The sequence below is a fragment of the Prionailurus bengalensis genome, chromosome B3 (assembly GCF_016509475.1).
Source record: "Prionailurus bengalensis isolate Pbe53 chromosome B3, Fcat_Pben_1.1_paternal_pri, whole genome shotgun sequence".
Taxonomy (NCBI): Eukaryota; Metazoa; Chordata; class Mammalia; order Carnivora; family Felidae; genus Prionailurus; species Prionailurus bengalensis.
Window position 1 is genome coordinate 81585272 of NC_057355.1, and position 16903 is coordinate 81602174.

General features: G+C 38.0%; 1 protein-coding gene across 1 annotated transcript; it reads right to left on the minus strand.

The window, feature by feature from the left end:
* Positions 1-524: 524 nt before the first annotated feature.
* On the minus strand, positions 525-9839 carry DTD2 (D-aminoacyl-tRNA deacylase 2). Its single transcript, XM_043554345.1, has 3 exons — positions 9613-9839; positions 6431-6500; positions 525-2364 (listed from the first exon to the last, which is right to left on the minus strand). Exons 1-3 carry the CDS (start codon positions 9721-9723, stop codon positions 2039-2041), a joined length of 507 nt encoding a protein of 168 aa, XP_043410280.1. The 5' UTR covers positions 9724-9839; the 3' UTR covers positions 525-2038.
* Positions 9840-16903: the final 7064 nt, after the last annotated feature.

Here is a 16903-nt window from a genome sequence, read left to right on the forward strand (position 1 = left end):
GATGCTAATCCTTTATCAATTTCAGTTTTTAAATAATTCTCACTACAGGAAGTTAGGAAGATGGAAATTATTCCCCCTTATTGTGTGATCTTGGGTAAATTATTTAAGCACTGTCTTATTTTCTATAGCACTATCGTCGTTATATACTGGGAAGATAAAAGGAGGTACCTATTGAAGGTTCTTTGAACACCCTGGGCTAGAAGAGCTACAGAAAGCCAAGGTGTAGTTATTTTTAAATCCACTATTTTCTTCTGCCTTTAGTCTCTGGTTCTAGCCTCCTTGGAAATGAAAGTTGGCCATCACTTTTTGGTTAATAATCCTTCATGTAGTTGAATTTGCTCTTCTCCACAAGTACCTCAAGCAAATTAAAAAAAAAAAAAAATCAAAACTGCCTGAACTATAAAACAGCAATCTAGAACTATGAGTCAGCATTTCACCTACACACAAAATCAAAATGATTTAAAATAGGTAACACATAATTTTTCAAAAGACATATATACCTCCTTGGAGAAACTCTGAGAAAATTGGAGTTCGAAAGTTTATGAATAGTTTATTACATTTCAATAAGTGTATCATGAATCAATAAAGCAAAAGTTAAGGACAATGAGCTCATTACCAAGCCAATTATTGATTCTTAGGTTCCAAAATAGAATAGTACAGGAAGGATATAGAGAAATAGGTTTTTTTGTGATAACAAAAACTTTAAGTATCTTAGGAAGGTAGACCTAAAGGAATTATGACATAAAGGGATCTTCAGAAGCTACGTAAGATGTTTATTCAAGTTAATTTCATCTTTTGGTAATTAGAAATATTATTTGGTGTTTGCTCTTTAAAATACCTTTTTAAATCAAGTCAGAGGCATTTGAAAAACCTGAATATTATATTTTACTGATCCATTTATTCTTTGAGTTTCTTATATATCTTCCTCTCTTGACTGAGAAATCTACCTTATTACCTGTCTATCTTTTATCACTGTCTTTGTCAGCTCATGTCCTAACAAAATACCATAGACTGAGTGGCTTGAATAACAGAAATTTATTTTCTCTATTAACCCTAATTACTTCCCAAAGCCCCATCTTCAAAACCCATCATGTTGGGGGACTTCAACATATGAATGGGGGGTGATGGGCACAAACATTCACTAACAGAAAAAATGACAGTGGGTCCAAATCGTCAGGTAAGTAATATGGAAAGGAACAAGTTGACTTGTTTCCAAATAATTCCAGTAGAAAGCTTCCCTTTTTCTTCTTCTTCCTTTTACAGCAATATAATTAAATAAGAAAGGACTTCTTATGAACGTTAATTTCACAAAGCAGTAACTTTTAAAAACCAAAGAGAGAAAATAAGACATACATCATTTTGGTAAAAAACTGAGAAACTGAAGTGTTAACCCATACGTATATTAAATAAAAACAATTTTTAAACCTCACACTTTCTTCTATCAACTAAAGAGTCTTAAAATGATTTAAAGCACTTAGATGTCCTTAGAAAGTAATAAAATGTACAATAACATTTCTATATTACACTTTCATAGATATTATTAAAAGGAATAGTCAGTGGCATATTGTTCCATTCAAAATATGGAAAACTGAAATAGTAAAACCTAACTGACAAAATTGTAATTAGTTTGTGTGGGATTTCACCTAATTTTAATAAAAATAATTATTTTTATTACACACTACATACATTTAAAGGTACAAGAAATATATCTTACTAGATTACACAATATTCTTCACTACAAAATGCTTTTAAATACAGCTCTCTAAGAACATTTCCACAATGACTATGAAATGAATAGAAAGCATTTTTCAAGTTTTCAAGTGGAAGTGTAGGGGAAAGCAGAATGAAAGGTGACTGAGATCGAGTTTGTGACTTGGCAAGGTCGTTCCATTATCAGGCTGCATAGTTATGAGTGGGAACCAGGATTTTCTTGTCTAAAAATGCTGCAGATTGTGTATTCAAGAAGAGGAAGAAAATCTAAATATAGTCAAAATCATTTTATACTAGAAAACAACTAGAGAAACTGACTTTTAATTTTTCAAAATTCAATTAGGTGTGTGTATGGTCCATTGGTATCCAGCTTTAACACCTGCCTGTTCCCGTAAGTACCATGTTCCACCACAACCCCAGCTTCAGCACACTTGCTGTTAGCAGCTAATTCTTTCTCACACAGAGTCACAAATTGGGAATAAAGTTCTAACCCTTCTTCTTTTCCAGAGTTAGAGTGATACTGCATGTTTCTTCCTTTTACTCTCCCTCCAAGAGTGGCTTGAGGGATGATAAGAACATTGCCAGGTAGATCCAATATAGACACGTGCTTGCCATTTTCTGTTTCACTTAATTTCACATTTAACAGAGTATTAACTGGGTGGGGAAGAAAGGGAAAACATCTTGAAGTGAGAAACAAACATGAAGAAAACCAACAATCATCCAGTCAGCACATCTCATGTTTAAAACCCAGTTTGTCAGCTCATGCTTTTTTACCCAAAGTCTCTATCCAGATTTAAAAAACTGCTTCCCTAAGCTAAATGATCTAAGCATGAAAAACAAGGCAAATTTCAGGCAAAAAATGGCATGATGTTCTAAATCCAACTGGGCAGTCAAGATCTAAATGATAAATTCAGGCAGAAAAGACTAAAAATTAACTGTATACTGAAACCTTAAATATTGTTGCCCCAGGGGGATACATGAGCAGATTTTACCTTTTTGTTCCTTTATATTCCGTAAGTAAATCTCATTGGAAAAGGTCACGATAAATCCTCCTCACATAAAATTCTGTTTTACAACAAATAATATTAAATAGAAATCTTAGTGTAACTTAATTGCCTAGAGTTCTAAGCTGAGACAAAGGTTCCAGTTTATTCTCATCATAAACCAGATAATTTTGCAGTTTCATAACCTCCAAGGCACTATTATCATGTCTAATCATTTGACAAATGTAACCCATGTAACCACCCATAAAGGTGAAGGCAAGAATCATCAGGAATTCACTATCACAATTGAAAAAGTAAATCAAAAGGTGTATTGGCATTAAGTTCATACATACACAAGAAAACATGGTATTATTTTTATGGCATTATGAAACTATATTCTTCTTATAGTGAGTAAGAACCGCCAAACAAATGCCATAAATATCTATAAGTAGCTAAAAATCTAATCTTAGAAAACCTTTTCATCTCAACATTAGCCATTCTCAAAACAATAAATAAAAGAAATACCTAATAGAAATAGCCTAAGGGTCTTCTTGACTCTATAAAAGGTATAAATAACTTCTGCTTATAAAGAATATTCCTGGGGTGCCTGAGTGGTTCTGTTGGTTAAGCGTCTGACTCTTCATTTCAGCTCAGGTCATGATCTCATGGTTTGTGAGTTCGAGTCCCACATAAGGCTCTGTGTTGACCTTGGAGAAGCCTGCTTGGGATTCTCTGACTCCCTCTCTCTCTGCCCCTCTCTTACTTGCTCTCTCTCAAAAAATAAACATTTAAAAAAAAAAAGAATCTTTCTCAGATGATAAACGGTAAAAGAAACGATGAACGGTAAAAGAAACTATATAAATCTCACAGTCCTGCCCAGTAATTAGGCTTGAAAAGGTATGCTTTCTAATAGGGTATCCATGGTTTTAAGTCTTGGAGGGTTTGTAGTAAGTATCAGTAAGGATTCAGAATGGTTGCCCCACTCTACAAATTAGGGAATTAACCTGGTAGAATCCTGCCAAGATGAATACCCAAATGAATTCCTAAGCAATGCAAGAAGCACTATCAATTTTCAACTAACAGCTATTTTAAAATACATCTAATTTTCTCTATTATGAATAGGACTTTGCTCTATGGACAGTGGTCGTTATTGATTGCTTCTAAGGAAACTAACTCTTCAGAGCATTTCATTCCAAGGGAAATCTCTACCCAGTTATCCAGGCCTCAGGCTACTGATAGACTAAGTAGACAATTTTGGAATAACAGGCCAGAGAGGTAAGTACAATTTATTATACTTCCACACACCTCCCTCTACTGGCGATAACTAAGAATTCAATTAATGCTGTTGGTATACAAATATCAGCATGTACAAGTAATTATAATGCAAATATGAATGTCAGTATGTAGAATTAAAATGAGACAATGAATTAATGGCATGTTGGAAACTCTAAGATCTGAAGACAGGTTATCAATCAAGTATCTCTAACGATGTATATGGGAAGTTAAGCTTTGACAGGTCCCTGGATCTCAGTTCAATTATACTGAAGATGAATTGAGAAAGATTCTGCACATCTCTATGTTAGCCACGTTATTTCAGAATCTGTGGATATAACTGGTTATATTCCCAAGGGGTACATGATTTGATTAGAAAGATCTGAATCCATGTAATAAGTATGAGGTGGGGTTTAAGAGAATCCCATCACATTGGCTTACTTTGCCTCCTGGAATAGAGGGAAGTACAGGCTAATGCTATCAATAATAGATGGACTCTTTTTGCTCATCACTCACACCAGCAGAATGTGATTCTTAGATTCACAGTTCTTTACTGAGAATCATGATATATGAAGTTTTGTTTTAGACTGTCCACTAAAAGAGTTAAGGTGGACCTCCCTCAGTGTTTTTAATTTACTACAACCTTATGCATGTATTCAGAGAGAACTCAGAGGTATATGGAAGCACACAGGATTTACTGACTATAAAACAGAATGTGGGTTTCCTGTGTGGCTCAGTTGGTTAAGCATACAACTTTGGCTCAGGTCGTGATCTCACAGTTTGTGGGTTCGATCTCTGCATCAGGCTTGCTGCTGTCAGCACAGAAGCGGTTTCAGATCCTCTGCCCCCGCCCACCCCCACCCCTCCCCTGCTTGTGTGCACACACTCTCTCTCTCAAAAATAAATAAACATTAAAAAAAAAACACAAAAAACCAAAATGTGCTTGGATTTGGTTGGTTCATTTCATCTTATTATGATTAAAAGTCACTTAAGAAAGTATGAAACAACTTTAGGAGTCAATCTTAAGTTACAATGACAAAAATTCTCTTCCTGTTTTTACATATTTCTACTATACTCCTTATAGTTAATAAAGATTTAATTCCAGGCAATATATTAACTTAGGAAAATGGACAGCATGTCCAATACCCATGCCATAGGTCCTAGAAAATTACTCTGTAACAGGAGCCCTCAATTCATTTTCTCTCTCTCTTTTTTTTAAGGTAATCTCTACATCCAACATGAGCCTCGAACTCACCACCCCGAGATCAAGAGTTGCATGCTCCACTGACTGACTAAGCCAGATACCCTGCATTTTCTTTAACCCCTGCAAAGCTCCCTATTACCTTCCAGATTCAAATTTCAAACTATCAGTTATTGGCTTTCCATCCTCACTTTAAGTCTAGTTTTCACCCTCTGACAAAGTTGTCAAACATGTTTGATGTCTCAGTATAAAATTACCTCTAGGAACTTTCAGCCTTTTTCCTAAGTTGTTCCTCACTGGGCTATTTACTCTTGAGTTTCACTACTTGAAGCTCTTCCAGGTTAATTTCTGCATGCTGCAACTTCCATTTGTATACTTTATATTTCTTATTAATCCAAACTGGGTACTGTCCTTTCCTAATGAAGAGAATATAACCTGTCCCCAACCTTAGGGATAGCTTCATTAGTTCAGGCTTTTTTGGGTACGTTATTATGTTATCAAATACTGTCTTAAGATTTGATGTGATGTATCTGAACCTATGTAATTATCACAAGGAATGTCCAGTGCTATGGGCTATCCAGGACACTGGAAAACTGCAGGCAGGTAAATACCTGTTCAGAGGTACCTGTACACTGACCTTGCTTTCCTGTCCCTGGAGGAGGTGTGGTTGTGATGACACTGAGCTTTGTTCAAGATCAGAAAAACCTTACATTTAAATACATTTTTTATAAAAAAAAAAAAGTACATAAATGGTTAATTTAAATTTTTCCATAAGAATGATGCAAGTCCTAGCTGTCCAGATTTGATGGGAACCACATCTTACACATACAGTGTCACCTACATGCCCCTGTCAGGGACTCTGGGAGATAAGGAAACTATGTTAAGAAATAAGCATCTGCTTCTTCCTATGTGGCCACCCTGCTTTTAACAAGTTTTTGTATCCCTGGCTGAAACTCAAGTGTAGTGTGTGTGTGTGTGTGTGTGTGTGTGTGTGTGTGTGTGTATGTATGTACACTCTTCTAAACCAAACTATAAGCCATGTGAAATGGTGCTGAGGTTTTTAAAAAATTCCACCACATTTTCTTACTTTAAACTTTGGAAAAGGCAAAAATAACCTAATAATAAAGGCAAAAAAAAAGCCAACAACCATAGAGTCAACTCATTTATAACTTACCAGTACAATTTAAGGTTGTGTTTTTTGCCCCTTCTGGCTCATCTATCACTATTCATTTTCACTCTTAAAAAACAAACATCAAATACGTACCCATTTTGGGAAGAAGTTCTTTATTAGCTCCCTTGAAAAAACACACATAGATCACTAATCCCCTCTGAACCTATGAAAAATCAGGAGAGAAAACTTAGATTAAAAAAAAAACTTCTACACAGAGATACAAAGGTAAGTGAATAAAATTTCAAAAGTGCTATATAGAGATTAAACCCAAAGAAAGAGAAATAAGTTTTTACAACAGATTTGATTTCTTAAATGTGATAAAACAAAATCTTTTCCAATATTCAATCACCTCAATCATCATTTGTTTCAAAAATTAAGTTTAAAAAATATATCCAAGAGCAGTGAAGACCACAAGTTGTACCCTCAAACATTTACTTCTAATCAAAGTCATTATGACTACGACCCAGTCTCCTCTCCCTTAAGGTTGGGACACTTAGAAATGTTTAGTTTGCAGGGCCCCATTTATTCAACAAATGAATTCACATTAGATATGGCTGATTTATAAACAGCATGACTGATATCTTTTGACGTCATCACTCTTTATTCTTCCTAATCCATTTACCTGCAGCTAATAAAAATAAGGATCTCAATCTACTTCATTAAACTACCAAGAAACTGTCCAACTATTTTTTTGTTATTGTTAATGCTTTAAATCAACATAGTGATTAAGCACTGGAAACTGCATTTATGATATTAAGTCCTGACTGTTATCAGGAATATTAAAAATTTAATTTTATATAAATACTTGGATATTTCTTTATTAGCTCTTGTAGTTTGCAGAAAATAGAATTGATAAATGATCCTGATTTTGCCGCTGAATCATCAAATTGTTTATCTTGTAGTTTAACCTTGCTGACTCCAAGAACTATTATAAAGACTAAATTAATTAATATTTGTAAGGTGCTTAAAACGGTGCCTACTTCACAGTAAGAACTAAATGAATGTTTATTAAATGAGTAAGTAAAAATAAGTTTAAAGGCTAAAGCACAATTTATTTTACATTTTAATTCCCAAAGCATTTTACAGACTATTTTGTACACGATAGGGACTCAATTTATCTGTTGTTTGCATTTAAGTTCAATTGTATCTTACAGGCTCTGTGTTATCTAAATAGCCTTCTATATAAACATAAATGCAGCTTGCACTCATACCTGATTTCCTGGAAAATCAGCAATTTTTAAGTGCAAATGTGCTTCTGGAACAAGCAAAGTTCTCCAAAGCACACCCACAATTAGGAGCAGACAGGATGAATGATACTTGTATCACTGTCAGAGGTCTCTCCACGGGGATTATTTTAGTACCAGACAAAATCTCAAGCACATTTACTCAAAATCTCAGGCATATTCATATTTGGACACTCCCGATGTCAGAATTAAGTATCTAATTACATACAAAAATAGACACCAGTTCTATTAAGTATCTAATTATATGCAGAAATAGACACCACATTATCTCATTAAGGTATTTTCTTTTAGTTTATTCCAATAATAGATTTTAAGTTGTGACCTACAAAATCCCCATTTCAAGTCAGAAACCACTTTTCTTGTAGTTTCTTTTGGTATAAAACTTTTTAAATGTTTGTTTATTTTTGAGAGAGAGAGAGACTGAGTGTGAGAGGGGGAGGGGCAGAAAGAGAGGGGGACACAGAATCTGAAGAAGGCTCCAGGCTCTGAGCCTGGCATGGGGCTTGAACTTGTGAACCTTGAAATTGCAACCTGAGCCAAAGTCTGAGGTGCAACCAACTGAGCCACCCAGGCCACAGAATCTGAAGAAGGCTCCAGGCTCTGAGCCTGGCATGGGGCTTGAACTTGTGAACCTTGAAATTGCAACCTGAGCCAAAGTCTGAGGTGCAACCAACTGAGCCACCCAGGCATCCTGTGGTATAAAACATTTTAAATATGTAGAAAATGACAGGTTAATTCTCAGCATAGTTTTACAAAGTTCAGTCTCAGGAAGAACATTAGCCTGTGACAGCAAAGGTCTAAATGAATAAAAGTGAGAACACTAATCTTCAAATCTTTTGACAATTAAAACAATATTTTCTTTAAATTGTAACTTTTAATAGAATAGGAAAAGAGGATGCTCGAGAAAGGAAAAAAATTTACTTTCTCACTATCTAATTACCTGTCAGCTCTTCATAGTATTTAGCTGTGTGTGGGAGTGGGAGGGAAAGCTTTATAATAGCTTTAAAAGTTTATCAACACAACTGGTAGTTTGGAAGGCTGCAATAAAATATCTGATTTTGCATAAGGAGATGTGGCATGAAGATATAAAAAGATAAAATAGATGGAAGAAAGCTAAATGATTAACAGTTTGGGATTTATAGTCCCAGGAGTTAGCCATTAAAAAAAAGCAATTTGGATAGGCTGGCAAATATGAAAACATGGAAAGAACAAAATTCCACAACATGGAAGAGAAATCAAGACGTCAAAAGGGGGGGGGTAACAAAAATAAGAAACATGAATTTTTGAGAAGGAAATGGGGAAAGGGGAAATACAGGAATATATTTGCTTATAAATCTTTTAAAGGCAAATATTCAAGTGAAAGGAAATCCTATCAGTGTAAATGGTTTAAATTCTTTGGAGGAACAGTGTTCAATAACACATTACATTAGCAGTAGTAGTGTTTGTTTCTAGTTGGAAATAAGTCAAAATTTTAAGTCTCCTGAAAAAAGAATTGTTTCATGGGAAATCTTATTTCTATGCTGAGGCCTAGCTGCAGGCAATATAAAATGGAATTCCACGGAAAATGAAGCACAAGTGACTTGAAAGTCTGCAAATAATCTAATCTACAAGCTCCAACCAGACCAGCACTAGCCAACAGTAGCCCGACCAATGCGAAGGGCATGCCAAGGTCCTGGCTCTTTGGAAGCAAGAGATCTGATACAATTAGGCCTCAAGTGCACCGAGCTCAGGGAGGCAGAAGGTGAGAGGAAGTTCAAATTCTCGCGGTCCTGAGCAGGGGACACACTCTTCCGCTGGCCGAACGGTCTAAGGCAGAAAGCTCCAGAACCAAAGAGCCAGACGGAGCCTGGCAGGTGGCTGAGAGAAAAGATGGGCGGGCCGAGCGGAAATCGGCACCGCCTACAGCACGTGCCAGGGCCACGTACCGCCCGCGCTAGGAAACGTAGAGAGCGGGGACAGATCACCAAGAAAACGGGGGAAGTACCGCCCCTGCGCGCCGGAATGTAACGGAAGTGGCGGGGCTGGCGTTACCTCCACCCATTGAGTCTCGGTGTCCCCCTCGGCTGGGCGTATTTGCAGGCGGGCGTGCAGGCACTGCTGCAGAAGTGCCCGGGCCTGAGGAATCCGGCCGCTGTCAGCCATAGTTCGAACCCTCGTGGCAGTCCAACAGGTTCAGGCACCGAGCCGCTCAAGCTCCTCCTCCAGCGCGCGGGGAGGACGTGGCGCATCAAGGCGGAGGGACGTCCTTATAGCCCGTGGAGCCACCCCTGGAGGGGCGGGGCCTCTGCCTGCCTCTAGGGTGACCCGGATGTGCTGCCTTCAAAGACAAAGACCTGACTCCTACGCTGAGCCTCTCCAACTTTGCAGAAAGCGCCCAGTGTATGCTTTAAACGTGTGAGAAGACTCACTGGCTCTCTTCCCTACGCACCATTTAAAGACACATTTTTCAGTTCAAAGAGTTTACGTTTTCAGACACTGAGAAATTTTAAATCTGCTTAAGTCTATGTTATGCCCATTATAAAGGTAGGTAAATTGAGTGAATCAATTGAATCACAAAACAACCAGGGATGAAACTACAAGCCATGTCTTTAAAATTTTCCCGTATTCTAACGATGTCTCCTTTGTCAGGAATGCTGTAAATTATTCTGATCCAGTAGTTATGGAAAGATGTTGGTATGCTATGTGAATGCACGTTTGGAGTTCAATTTTTTGGAAAATATCCTCACTAAAACTATTCTTATCCAAGAAAGTGTGTCATTGTTAATAAATATTTTAAAAAGAAAACAACATAGTCCTATGCACATAATGATAATTTTGGGGGGTTTCCTCTAAGTACAAATTAGAATGTAAATAAAATTAAACAAAGGCTTGATCTTTCCCACACAACGTATTTCTTGAACATGCATCAGATTAGCATTATTTTTCTATGGGCTTGGAGGGTTTAGATGAGGAATAATAGTGTTACCATGATTGCATTACTCAGGTCATTGATTTGGGCTCAGTTGGCACAATATGCCTATACATTCGGGTCTGTTGTCTTAGAAGATGACATCACTGACAGTGTTGCTACCCATATAAAGTAGTATGACTGAAGAAAACAATCCATGCATAATCAATGGTCTTTTCTACACAAAATGGAAGCTGCCTGTTTGCTGGTTATCTAAAGCAGGCTGCTTTACACTTTTTGCAGAAACAAAAAGCAAAAACTCTCATGATCTCTGCTGCATTGCAGGGGTTCCTGTGTTTGTTGACATTTGTCTGCAAAGCACAGACAAGTTGCATTGTTTTTGCCTTTATGTCGTTATAACTATTGAGTCTCTTTTTTCTTCACTCCCAGACTCAAGTTTTACTGGACTGTAAGGAACTTTAACGTAAAGGCCTTTAGTCATGACCCAGAGTAAGAGAGGACTAAGGTGTCAATTTGTATGTAAGTATGGGAGATAGCAAGTTCCCTTGAAAATAGGATATGTGGCTCCCAGATATCTTTCCACGGCGAAGGGACTTTAGCAAATTGGTAAATCCTTCCTGTGAATAGGTGGAGTCTGGTTGGTAATGGTTATCCTTTCAAGAATCACCAGTTGCTTTAAACCTTCTGTTAGGTGAGAATCTCTTGGACACTGCTGCAGGTAGTAAGAGGTTGTGACTCCCTTATTCTCTCCTTACACCTGCAGAGGGCAGTAGAGAGTAGGCACTAAACTATTCCTTTCTGTATTTTATTAATGTTTTTCAGCATCCAGTCTCATTCTACAAAGAATTCAAGAAGGCAAGACATACATGCAATAAAATAGCAAAATGTGAATAAACATAAAGCACTGGGAGGAAGGAAAATAGACTTTTATCAGTAAGTCCCAGTAGGGGAAATTGAAAACAAATAGGTAAACACACTGGTCCTTGCCTAGAGTGCTGAGAGTATACAGTAAGCAGCAAAGTTTTCATAGCTACATTACTTTTTGTTGTAAAACAATTATATCCATTGTCAATCAAGAAGAAGAAGCTGTAAAGCAGCCAAAGCATTTATTTTGGGGTATTAGGGATTACAGTCCTGGGGACGGAGTGGACTGAAATTGAAAGCGTGTTCGGAACTGTAAGTGGAAAGCACAGGCTCACAAAGGCAAAGCCCATAAGGTTATATGACTTCTTTGATTGAATTAGGATTGGTGCTGACAGTTAAACTATCTAATAAACAATTGGCTATTTAGCTGATACATGTTACATTATCTCTATTTTAGTCCAAAGTAGAAGGAGGCATTCTGGAAGGTAGTGAAGGTGCAATTGACAAAAGTCAAAAGTCCAAGGTGTTCCAAAAATTGAAACCGAGGTCTATGGGCCTTGCTTCTCCAGTATCCTCCTGACCCTATTTTTGAACGACTCTCTTAGCAATGTTTATTTAACTTTGGAATTTTCTTTCACACTATCATATGTAATGTTGAGGCAGAGCACATTTACGATTTCCTTGAGGTTAGAAGTAAAAGATGAAGTGCGCTATTAAGATGGCTCTAGAGGAGGATGGTGGTTGACTAGGAACATAAGAGAGCTTTGCCTGTGAGTATGCAAGAAATCACTGTCTGAGCAGGAATAGTTCTCAAACTGTTGTAGTGCTAAAAGGGGACTGTATGGTTAGTGGGTTATGTAGGAATGCATTCTAGGCCCTCTGAGATGTGACAAGAATTGATTTAGAGTTTTTTAAATTGTTTGATTCATTCACGTTGGCTGCCCCAAATTCAAAAGTATTTCACAAACATGAAAAATTTGAGAACTACTTCTCAAAGATCCTTTATAGTTGATGCTAAGCTTCTTGATGTTAAAGAGGAAAAGAAAGAGAGAGGAACTGTAACCTGTTTCATAGTTCTCAAAATAAGCAGAGCTTTCCCTAAGATTCAGCTTTAGAATGAGCCTCTTACCTGAGCCCCTTACCTCTTTACCTAGGCGTATGTTCATCAGTAGAAGTGCAACTGAAAGAGGTAGGTGTTTTAATCTTACAGAGGCTGGAAGAAATCTAGCCCCCCACCACTTGAAAGTTCAGGGATTTATTTTTTTCAGTAGCTAGGGAGGTGATCAAGTTCTGAGAAATTGGTTCATACAAAAATAAATGCACATGAATTGGGGTAGAACTAGAATACTTACTTATTCATTTAGAATGAGAAATATTGCTGTGACATAGAGTGGAAATTCTCACATAGGGCATGACCAACACATTTTCCCTTTTGTTCAAGCATTTATACTAGGTTATATTCAAAAGTCTCTTTATTAATTTACTATGAGAGATAGTCACTCTTCTACCAGGGCATGGGAAACTGAGGTTTGAAAGACCCATGTGGATTCTAACTTTAAGACACTTACCACATGCATTAAGACTGTGAGGAAAGAGGAAACAAACATATTTAAGTAGTGCCTGAAACAAAAAGGCCAAAGGCAAATGCTCCAAACTGCAATCACATATTTTGTCATGGAGCCTCTTCTTACACAGGCAGAAACTGAGGCCAGGAGTGTTAATCTAGTTGAAGCTCCTCTATGTGGAAATATGAGGACTGGGAAAATGATAGTTCCCCACCTAAAAGCTGAGTCTATCTTTAACATGAGTAGTTTGTATAGCCAGGTAGGGGGTGGAATTTGGAACCTGGTATTGATTGTTCCTTTGTTCAATTTGCTTTTTTAAATTCTTATTTTATTACTGCACCATTTGCTGGTATGTTGCCTAGGAAACTTAATATTGCAAGTGCTTTTAACTCTAAGGCAATGATGTATATCTGGCAGTCTGTAGCCCCTGGTAGGCTGATAAATTATCTTGATCTTTGGGTTATTTTTCAGTCTGTAGTGATGTGATAACTTAGCAAAGTATTGTATAACCTTTTGAATATTTGTATACTTCTGTTAGTCATTTTGTCAAGTCATGCCTGGCTGTTGTAAGGGCTTTTTATAATTTGGACACCTACATTCTTTGTAGGAAAAAAAAAACTGAAAGATTTTGAATGGGCAGAGGAGATTCCTAGATATCCTTTTAAAGGAATGCTGGAGCCTCTGGGGATTACTTTGGTCCTATCGGGCTATTTTGGATTTGTCTTAGTCTAGGCTGTCTTACAGCTCTTTAGAGATAGAGTTGGTTTGTTAAACATGAATAGTAAATAAATCATTCCTGTCCATAAAAATGTAAAATTTGATTATTACTCTATGGATATTGAGTGATTTTGTCAGTTTTGCATACTCTTGTAAATCCATTTTAGCATTCTTTATCTGACTATAAATGTATAGCACCTTGAATTTTCTCTCTTTTGAAAATAAACTTTAAATTTTACAATAGATTTAGATTTATAGAAAAGATGCAGAAATAGTACAGAATTCTTATATACCCCCTCACCCAATTTCCCCTTTTATCAACATCTCAAATGACTATGGTATGTTTGTTACAACTAAAGGAACCAGCACTGGTACATTAATTAAACTCCATACTTTTTACGAAAGCCTTTTTCTGGAATCCTTCCAGGATACCATGTTACATTTAGTCATGATGTTTCTTCAGGCTGTGGCTGTTTCTCAGATTTTCCTTGTTTTTGATGACCTCGGCAGTTTTGAGGAATACTGGTCACCTACAGTGTACGATGTTCCTATATTGAATTTTATATTTTTCTTATGATTGGACCAAAGTTATGGGTTTTTGAATGAGCATCACAGAAGTGAAGTGACATTCTTATTACATCATATCAAGGATACATGCTGACAACATGTCTTTTTGCTGATGATATTAACCTTGATCGCCTGGCTAAGGTGGAGTTTGCCAAGTTTCTCCAGTATTAAGTTACACGTTCTTCTGCCTTCCACAATGTTCTCTTTGGAAGCAAATCACTAAACACAGCCCAAATTCAAGGGGTGGTGTTACTGTCCACCTTTTTAAGTGGGGAGTATCTGCATAAATTATTTGGAATTCTGCATACAGGACATTTGAGCTCTTTTTTTTTTTTTAAACTTTTTTCAACGTTTATTTATTTTTGGGGGGGGGACAGAGAGAGGCAGAGCATGAACGGGGGAGGGGCAGAGAGAGAGGGAGACACAGAATCGGAAACAGGCTCCAGGCTCCGAGCCATCAGCCCAGAGCCTGACGCGGGGCTCGAACTCCCAGACCGCGAGATTGTGACCTGGCTGAAGTCGGAGGCTTAACCGACTGCGCCACCCAGGCGCCCCTGAGCTCTCTTTTGAACTGGTTGTAATATATTACTGGTTTCTTCCTTACTGAGTTAAATATGAATGAAATGAAAATCTTTGATACATGTCTATTTTATATTTGTATGACAGTTGTGATTTTACTCTTTTAAAAATTATCCTCTCATATCCTCCTACCAAGAAATGTGTGGGAATTATCATTTATACAGTTCTTTGACATCCATGAGTAAATGCCATATACAAATATATTATTTTTGGAAAGAAGATACTGAAAATTATTTATAGTCAAAAAATACATAAATTATTTTATCATACTGACTGTATCAGTCAGGGTCCTATTAGCAATCAAATATGTTCTAAATAGGATAACCTGAGAAAGTGTTATTTACAAAGGGACTATTCACAAAGTTGTGGGTGTAGGAGAACTATAGGAGTAGTGTAGTATCTCAGGGCATAGTAGCAGCTGATATGTAACCAGCCCCTTGGGATGAAAGGAAAAAGGGAGGGAGTCTGGAATCCAGAGGTAGAGACTTATGTAGACCCTTAAGAGAAGGAGTTGACATTCTGTCAAGAAACACATCCAACTCCAGTTGACCCTTTAGGGAGGGAGGTAAGGAAATAAATACTTGGCCCCATACTCTATCTTCCTTGTATTTCCTGCCAGAGGTCCTCATTGGCAAAACCCTACCAGAAGCTAGCAAGCAAGGGACCTGTTGCTCTCCCAGGCTCCAGGGCAAAGGCAGGGTGGAGAATGCTTGAATATGAATCTGGAAGGCAAGTAAGACACCAAGCACATGGACTGAAGGGGCTTAAAGGCCAACATCTTTTTTTTTTTTTAATTTTTTTTTTCAATGTTTATTTATTTTTGGGACAGAGACACAGCATGAATGGGGGAGGGGCAGAGAGAGAGGGAGACACAGAATCAGAAACAGGCTCCAGGCTCCGAGCCATCAGCCCAGAGCCTGACGCGGGGCTCGAACTCCCAGACCGCGAGATCGTGACCTGGCTGAAGTCGGAGGCTTAACCGACTGCGCCACCCAGGCTCCCCAAGGCCAACATCTTTTTGTTGGAAGGTAACAGCTGGGTAGACAGAGATATCTGCAGTTAACATCTCTAATGGAAATCCTTAATTTCTCTAAAAGTTGAGAGAGGTGAAGTTAGACTTTGTGAGTTATCAGCATAACATGAGTCAAGGTCCTTGCACCACTACCCTCTTTTTTCTGCCATTGGAGGTATGGCTAAGACATCAGAAAAGAAAGGTTGCTGGGATCCTAGCCTTGGTGAAAATGCCAAGAGAAGAGATGGAGCTGCTGCCTCCAAGGGGTGTTGCAGAATTGAATAAAAGGCATGTTAGGGGCTCCTGGGTTGCTCAGTCGGTTAAGTTTCCAACTTCGGCTCAGGTCATGATCTCACGGTTTGTGAGTTCAAGCCCCGCGTCAGGCTTTGTGCTGAGAGCTCAGAGCCTGAAGCCTGTTTCAGATTCTGTGTCCCCTCTCTCTCTGACCCTCCCCCGTTCATGCTCTGTCTCTCTCTGTCTCAAAAACAAATAAATTAAAAAAAAAAAATTAAAAAAAAAAGGCATGTTAGAGGGGGCCATGAAAGACTTCAGTGTCCTGGGGCACCTGTGTGGCTCAGTCAGTTAAGTGTCCAACTTCGACTCAGGTCATGATCTCACGGTTTGTGGGTTTGAGCCCCACGTCAGGCTCTGTGCTGACAGTTCAGAGCCTGGAACCTGCTTTGGATTCTGTGTCTCCCTCTGTCTCTGTCCCTCTCCCACTCACACTCTGTCTCTCTCTCAAAAATAAATAAACATTTTTTTAAAATTAAAAAAGAAAAAAGACCAAAGTCCTTAGCGCTTTCATGGAATCCTTTGGATTGTGAGGGAAGGGACTCAGGACCAGATTTGGTTTTATATACAAAAAATAGTGAAACACTTTTTTTAATGTTTATTTATTTATTTTTGAGAGAGAGAGAGGGAGAGAGAAAGAACCTGAGTAGGGGAGGGGCAGAGAGAGAGACTACCAAGCAGATAACATGCTCAGCGAGAAGCCTGACCCGGAGCTTGATCTCACAACCATGAGATCATGTCCACAGCCAAAATCAAGAGTTGGTTCCTTACTGACTGAGCTACCCAGGCACCCCAGGGCTGTATCATACCTAGGCAACT

Coding starts and splice junctions, on each gene's coding strand:
- DTD2 (XM_043554345.1), bottom strand. CDS start 9,723: ATGGCTGACAGCGGCCGGATTCCTCAGGCCCGGGCACTTCTGCAGCAG. Junction 6,501..9,612: donor CCGAGACTCAATGGGTGGAG/GTAACGCCAGCC, acceptor GATTTTTCATAG/GTTCAGAGGGGATTAGTGAT. Junction 2,365..6,430: donor AGAACTTCTTCCCAAAATGG/GTACGTATTTGA, acceptor TTCCCCACCCAG/TTAATACTCTGTTAAATGTG.